The 7323-nt window shown below is 36.6% G+C and overlaps 1 protein-coding gene across 2 annotated transcripts; it reads left to right on the top strand.

Annotated features, from left to right (window-relative positions):
- Positions 1–1185: 1185 nt before the first annotated feature.
- On the top strand, positions 1186–6421 carry cd4-2.2 (CD4-2 molecule, tandem duplicate 2). 2 transcript variants are annotated; one of them, XM_036216097.1, is made up of 9 exons: positions 1186–1353; positions 1442–1482; positions 3009–3167; positions 3270–3407; positions 3637–3873; positions 3957–4031; positions 4136–4278; positions 4392–4459; positions 4652–6421. In XM_036216097.1, exons 2-9 carry the CDS (start codon positions 1455–1457, stop codon positions 4746–4748), a joined length of 945 nt encoding a protein of 314 aa, XP_036071990.1. In that variant the 5' UTR covers positions 1186–1353; positions 1442–1454; the 3' UTR covers positions 4749–6421. The 2 variants fall into 2 exon arrangements, with proteins under 2 accessions (XP_036071990.1, XP_024123635.1); XM_024267867.2 differs by having other exon boundaries at positions 1186–1482.
- Positions 6422–7323: the final 902 nt, after the last annotated feature.

The following is a 7323-nucleotide window of genomic DNA, read 5'->3' as shown; positions in this document are numbered from 1 at the left end:
TCAGTCCAGATGCCTAAACCTCAAGACACTTTGAACTAGAAGCATCCTCCTCCTCTGATTGGTCGACATAAGTGTAAACTATGTACTATACAAGAAAATAAAATTCATCTTAAATCCTCATTTTAAAGTTGTGTTAAATGTTTGGAAAGAAAAAACATTGCAAAATGTAATTGTCATTTTTTGTTTGCTAAAATCAAACAATTGTTTTGTTGCTTAATTTTCAGTGTTTTTGTATCATCCTTCTATCCGTGTACGAGGACAGAAAATTAGGAGATAAATAAGAGCATCCAATGTTCTTAGTTTCTCAATATTTGTTTCTTTTTTTAACTTACTTGTTAACTTGTTAACTAAGGTTTCAGCTTTTTGTGTATACGAGGCACCAGGCCTAGATTTCAGGAAAGCATAAGTAGCAGCCCACACAGAGATGGGTTGGTGTCGGCCTTGTTGGTTTCCCTTCAGATCTCTTCCGCCTTCTACCGTTTTTGCATCCTTGCATGCTTGTTTTTTTGAAGTGAAGCTCTGAGAGGACGAGGAAAGATTTTATTTGTCTTCAAAAAGAAACTTTTCTGGCTCGAACAAAAAAAAAAAAAAAAGGTAAGATTTCAAACTGACTTGAATGTTTGAGTTGTGTTGAGAAATAAGCTGAATTCATGGTTTTTAAAAAAATTCCACTTGATCCGTCTTTCTCCGTGTTTTTTGTATTTGTTTTTTCCGACAGCTAAGCAAACAGATAGGAAATGAAGGCCTTTTGTGTTGGTCAGATTTTAGTTCTTGCTCCGTAATTAAGTACAAATTGAAAAAAAAAAAAAAAACGTGAGCAAAAGTTTAAAATCCACCTTAAACTCGATTTTTTAAAGATTTTGTAATATTTTCAGAAGGCTATAAAAAATGCTGTAAACATCTATTTAGAATGAAAAACTGTTGAAACATTTTTTTTACATTTTATTATTTTTAGTCAAACAGATTTGAGTCATCTGCTTAAAAAAAAAAGTTATAAAACAGAGAACATTGAAGCTTTGAGTTGCTTGTGTTGTGTCATATTTAAAACAATAAATACCAAATAAATAAACTTAATGTTGTTGTTCCGTTAAAAAAAATACTCAAATTTGCCAATTTAATCTTCTAAATTAACTAAAACAAAGTTACTATAAATCAAGATTTTTTATTTGTCATTAAAGACACAATAAATATGTTTTACATAAATTATGATTTCAGGTTTCTGGTGTAATTTTTATTGATTATTGAAATATGAAGAAATAAAACTATCTTCAAGTCTTTGCAGAATCGTTTTTCAAAGTTAGCAGTGAAGGAAGGAAGTAGGGAGCTTGGTGGTTAAGGATCACATGTTTGTCAGTAAGACGCTTCGCCTTTGCAAAGTTGTGCATCTCTAGAATGGATGTTATTTCCTTGACTAACAATTTTTCTTTTATTTTTTAAGCAGATCAACTATTAGAATGAAGATAGTTGTATTTCTGGGGTTAGGTAAGTGAATCCAATTTTAAATTTTATTTAATTTCAATCAGCAAAAAAAGTTTTTGGGAAATCTTGGTGTGTTTTTTTATTTTTATTTTATTTTATTTTGATCAGTGTGGTTCAATTTTACTGAAAAGTAAAATGTAAATGTACAGTTATGGAAGCCCAGGTTTCATTCCATTACAACATGTTAATATGAAAAGGTTACATTATTTTATATATCCATCTAAAAACTGAAACTTGTATTTACAAGGAATCATTACACAGATAAACTTCTTGAGACCCACATACGTAAACGTCACATTTTGGGTTGTGTTATGACAGTAGTAAATTCTTCTGGCGTTTCTTTTGTTTTTATTTAATGATTATTGCTTGCAGGTGATGAAAACCTAAAGTTTGCTCGTCTCCAAACTCTTGGTTCCACATTCTCATCAGTTACTGAACTCAAAACACCCACAACGGTTTCCTGAGCCTGTAAATGGTTTCTCAGTCTGGATCAGAGGGTTACAAAATCATAAGCTAGACTGCTGACTAGACTTCAGAAGACAGTCTCTGAGACTCGCCACATGAAGGCCAAGACCCAAAAATTCCTTCCTAAACCAGATGGTTGTTCCCAGAGTGCTGCATCCAAGCACAGTAACAGTGAATGTGCACCAGCAACAGAGATGACTGCAGCCTTGAGAGGATTTTTGAATTAAACTTGAGATTTTAGGGGAACAAGTGTGGATTGATGTTGGAATCAGGGCATCAAGAGCATCAGCACATAGAAAAATACTAGAAATGAGCTCCAAATTGCTTGGACACTCCTAAACCAGATACCTAGACCTAGACTGACCCAGATCCCAGAGTCTGAGGCCTATTTCTGGTCAGTGATGACTCCATGTCATCTGGTGGTGCAGATCTACTGTATTTCCTGAAGTCCACAGTTAAAGGAATCATGAAGTTATAGAGAATGCCATTCTGCCTGCTGCTGACAAGCTGATTATTATCTTCCAGCAGAATTGAATGCTTTCCTACGTTCCCAAAAGTAAAGCTGGTTCATGGTCTTACTGAGCTTGATAGTCCAGCAAACTAAGTCTATGGACTGCTGTCAAGAAGAAAATGAGAAACATCAAACCAACAATGCAGATGACTTGAAGGCAGCTGTAAAACTAACCTGGACTTTCACTTCTGTATATTTACGAGAAGCTGATGGCCTCCATGCCACAGCGTGTTGATGCAGTAATTCATGTACAAAGAGCCTCAGCCAAATATTGAGTTGATAACAATGAAGCAGATTGACATTTGTGCCAAAAATATATTTTTTTATTGGTTTATTGGTAACTGCATTTTCTCTTGAAAGACAAAAAGTAAAGCTTGAAGTTCATGAATCTTTGTATAAAAATGATTTTTTTGTTTTTGCTTTGACTGTCCAAAATGTTGAAATTTTTCATAGCAGTATTTTTCAGATGTAACTTATTACATTAATTCCATGATATTTTTTATTCTTTTATTTTATGCCTGCAAGACATAATTTTGTGATTTTCTCTCCTTAGTGCTGACTGCCCTGCCTGCAGCGGCTAAAGTTTTCTTTGGACGTGTTGATCAGAGCATTACCTTGGAGTGTGGGATCAGCACAAACCCGACAATTCTGGAGTGGTTCTATAATGAACAGCGAGTTTTGAGAGTTGATCACAAGGGGTTTACCACTAAAGGTTCTTAAAAAAAGCTTGTGTTAAAAAAAAAAACATATATATCACTCAAACATATTGTACATTTACTCAGTGTATGATTATCCATGTGCTCTTCTCTATTAGCCCAAAGCAATATTGCAAAGAGGTCTAAAACAAGAGGGTCAAATCTGGAAATCAGCAATTTGAAGAAGGAAGATGCTGGGAAGTTTACTTGCAAAGCAAATAGGGAAAGTCGAGAACACTGGCTTTATTTTGTCTCAGGTGAATAATGTCTCTCATTGTACATCTAAAGACATCACAATCATTGCAATGAAGCTCTGACTCTAAAACAACTCAATTTTGTTTTTATTTAATCAAAGATTATGTCTCAGACGGGTCCTATTTCTTGGTCATTTTGTTAAATCCTTATAAACTTACTGTTAGGACAGCATTGTTCATCTTTTGGTGTTATCGTTCCATCATCTCCTCGTTTACTGTGCTTTGTTTGCAGTTGTTGTTACACCCTCAGGTGTTCTCCAGGAGGGCAGTGATGCTTCGCTCCAGTGTGAGGTACACAAATTGGACCAAAGAACTACAGTAAAGTGGCACAGACCAGATGGTTCCATCATCAATGATAAAACAGTAGATTTCAAACCTGTAAGGACTTCACATGGAGGAAACTGGACGTGTGAAGTGACCGCTGAAGGAGGAGAGTCATTTAAAACATCTTTGATCATCACTGTGAAACGTACGACCCTGCTGCTGAACTATGAAGACATTTGTAAATTTACAAAGTGTGTTTCCATCGTGAGTAAAAGTACTTTCTTTCAGCATCTGCACCCACAACGACAAAGTCATCCATGAACTCGATCACGAAGGGCAGTAAGAACACCACCTGTGTCAGCTGTAGGTGCTGCTCACACAAACCATCTGAACCTGAAATCTAATTACATGAAATGTCAATTTCTCATGGAGAATCTCTAATGTAGTATATTTCTTTGGTCATCCAGGCACAACTGACCATCAGCAAGGCTTCCCACGGTGGCTGGGCCTTGACTGGTGGATTTGGGTTGCACTTGGAGGCAGTACTCTAATTTTGATTCTCCTGGTCATTTCTATTGTTCTCGTGTCCCGCAGGGCCAGGAGAAAAAAGGTACACGATAGAAATTTTAAACCAGATCCAGATTTGCTGCAACAGAAATACGAATTTTTCTCTTTTAGGAAAAAAAAAGATAATAATGATTCTTATCTTCATATGAATCATAGAAAAAAATGCAGATGATGAAGAAAGCCCAACAGCAGCAGAGGGCTAAGAAGTACTGCCAGTGTCAGAGGTAAATGTTTCTAAAATGCCTCTTTTATGGTAATTGGCTTATCCTGTCTGTTCTTATCTCTTCTTTCACAGTTGGTTTTCAACACTTTACACAAACGAGTGTTTGACACTTGTTTTCACTGTAGCTTTTACCCTTCTCTTTATCACTGTTAGTTAATTGGTGTGAAACCTCCTTTTACTCTCTTGATCACAGCCGACAACCTGCAGCTAAACCTGCAGGAAAGTCACAGCAAAGAGGCCGAAGAGAGAAGCCATCTCCTCTCCCGCTGCAGCCCCTGTTGACGGAGTGACATGAGCCAAGAGAACGAGGAAAGAATGCAAATTCTCAAAGAAGAAGGGGGGACAACAGCAAAATTAAAAAGAGTGGAACAGAAAGTAATAGAATCTGAGATGAATGTAAAAGCTTTGAGTTTTTCTTGATTTAACATGAGACTTTTAACTTTTTTCTTTCATGTATATCTATGATTTTGTCCAAATACCTCTTACAATATTCCATGTTTTTTGTCACTCACCTCAGTGAATAGATTTTTTATGTTCCTGCTGCCTTGCTTAGCCTCAATCTGCCTATTTGTGCTTCGATTGTCAGATTATAGCATCAATTTCCTAACATCTAGATTCATGTCAACATAATCAGGTATGTTTCAGAGGTGGAACCGAGTCAATGTTTTGCAAGTCAAAAAAAAAGTCTCAAGTCTTTGTCCTCAAGTCACAAGTCAAGTTCCAAGTCAAAGAAAGCAAGTCCTGAATCTAGCCCCAAGTCAAAGAAGGGAGGTACTGACTCTTTTCCTAAGTCAAAGCAGTCAAGTCCCAAGTCAAGACGGCCAAGTCCCAAGTCCAAGTCATTTCATTGAAATTCATGTTAAGCAGAGACTAGACCATGTCATTGTTTTGCAAGTCACAAGTAAGTCTCAAGTAATGTCTACAAGTCCTAAGTCAAGTCCCAAGCCAAAACAGGCAAGTCTCAAGTAAAGCCCTAAGTCAGAACAAGCAAGTCCGGAATCTAGTCCCAAGTCAAAACAGGCAAATGCTGAATATAGTCCCAAGTCAAAAAAGGGAAATCCTGACTCTAGTACCAAGTCACAGCAGGCAAGTCCCAAGTCCAATTCTCTCCATTGAAATTCATTTTATACCCAGATGAGACCATGTCATTGTTGTGTCAAGTCAAAGCAGGGAAATGCTATAAAGTAGCCCTAAGTCAAAAAAGGAAGGTCCTGACTCTGGTTCCAAGTCAATTCCCAAGTCAAGACGAACAACTCCCAAGTCCAATTCCTTTTATTGAAATGCATGTTATACACAGATGAGACCATGTCATTGTTTTTCAAGTCACAAGTAAGTCTCAAGTATTTGTCTTCAAGCCCCAAATCAAGTCCCAAGTCAAGACAGAGAAGGCTCAAGTCCAAGTCCTACTATTGAAAGTTTCAAGTCACTTTGAGTCATTTTAACAACAGAGTAATACTATTTACACAGACCATGTATGCTGAAATGAAATGTATTTATTTATCAAAGCTTTTCAATCATCTTTTCCTCACAGTCTAACTTGATTTAACTCGGCAGCGAGTAGTTACTTAGCAGATAAGCTGGTGTCAGCCCTGTTTTACAAGTTACCAGGCTTTGTACAACCTTAAGTTTCAGACATAGTAGGACATAATCAAGAATCCACCCATAATATTCAAACTGCATGTTGAGCAAATTATTTTTGTTGACATCTTCAAAATTTTTACGCCCAAACATATTGACCTTGGGAACAAGAAATTGACACCTTATTTGATTGTCTTCATTGGTTTGGCTGCAATTTGATTGGTTGCAAGTGTGTTTACATTTTGTCGCGTCGAGTCATTAAATCCATGACTCAAGTCAGACTGGAGTCCAAGTCATGTGACTTGAATCCACACCTCTGGTATATTCTATGATATGTTATCTGCTTAATCGTGATGTGTTAACTGCAAACAAAATAAACTTAATTGCATTAAACAGGTTTGCTTCCTTTTTATTTAATTTAAAGTAGTTTTAAATATCATATGAAGACTGCTTTGGATCAAGCAGGTGACCTACATTAAAGGGAGTTTTAATGAATGTTGCTTGCAGTGAATATGAAGCTATGATTGATTGAAGTGTATTGATTATTATCAAAAATTCCTTATTTTTGAAGCATGTTCATCAAATGCTGCCATAAGGATTTTAATAACCAATTTATAACATAAGCAGAAGTTCTTCATCCATCAGCTCTTTTGACATTAGTAAAGGGACAATCCTGTACAGGTTTACAGCTGTATAATCTTATTCACGAACACTTGTACGCCAGCATCTATTTTGCATCGTTTTAACATGTGAAAACCGATTCTCTTTACTTTTTTCATACTTCTGTTTATTACAGAGGCAGTTTTGGGGGACGCCCCATCCACTGAGCCCAAGCTTTCAGCAATGTATTAATTTGGTGACTTTACAACCTCAAGGTGGGAGGGTTATGTAAGTTAATTTGGTTTTTACAGTTGTGTTCTTGATTTTGGCCATGCTCCGTGTGCTGTCTTCCCTCTGTCTGTCACACCAGGTTTAGGTTGACAATCCTGCCTTGATTCATGTTAATGATCCTTACACCTGGCACGACTGACAGGGGAAACAACTCTGAGCACAAAAAGATAAAAATCAGGAAATTTACCTGACAGAACTAAACCTAAGAACATAATCCTCACATAAGGGTCATGTTATAATTGGCTACTTGCTAAAAAGTCTGACCAAATGACTTCTTCATAAAAAGATAAGACGATAGAGGTTTTAAACAGTTTTCCGGCTTCAATTCCCACTTGAGAACACCGCAGATACATTAACATAAAGCTGATCCTCACATGCTTACATCACAAGTTGAGA

The sequence above is a fragment of the Oryzias melastigma genome, linkage group LG16, assembly GCF_002922805.2.
Source record: "Oryzias melastigma strain HK-1 linkage group LG16, ASM292280v2, whole genome shotgun sequence".
Classification (NCBI taxonomy): domain Eukaryota; kingdom Metazoa; phylum Chordata; class Actinopteri; order Beloniformes; family Adrianichthyidae; genus Oryzias; species Oryzias melastigma.
The sequence above is the reverse complement of the archived record's forward strand: the minus strand, read 5'-3'. Positions and strand labels throughout refer to the sequence as shown.

What these genes read in the sequence shown, in the direction of transcription:
- cd4-2.2 (XM_036216097.1), top strand. Translation starts at nt 1,455, where the DNA reads ATGAAGATAGTTGTATTTCTGGGGTTAG. An exon ending in CAAGGGGTTTACCACTAAAG is followed by an intron (nt 3,168 to 3,269) that starts GTTCTTAAAAAA and finishes CTTCTCTATTAG; the next exon opens with CCCAAAGCAATATTGCAAAG. An exon ending in GCAGGGCCAGGAGAAAAAAG is followed by an intron (nt 4,279 to 4,391) that starts GTACACGATAGA and finishes TATGAATCATAG; the next exon opens with AAAAAAATGCAGATGATGAA.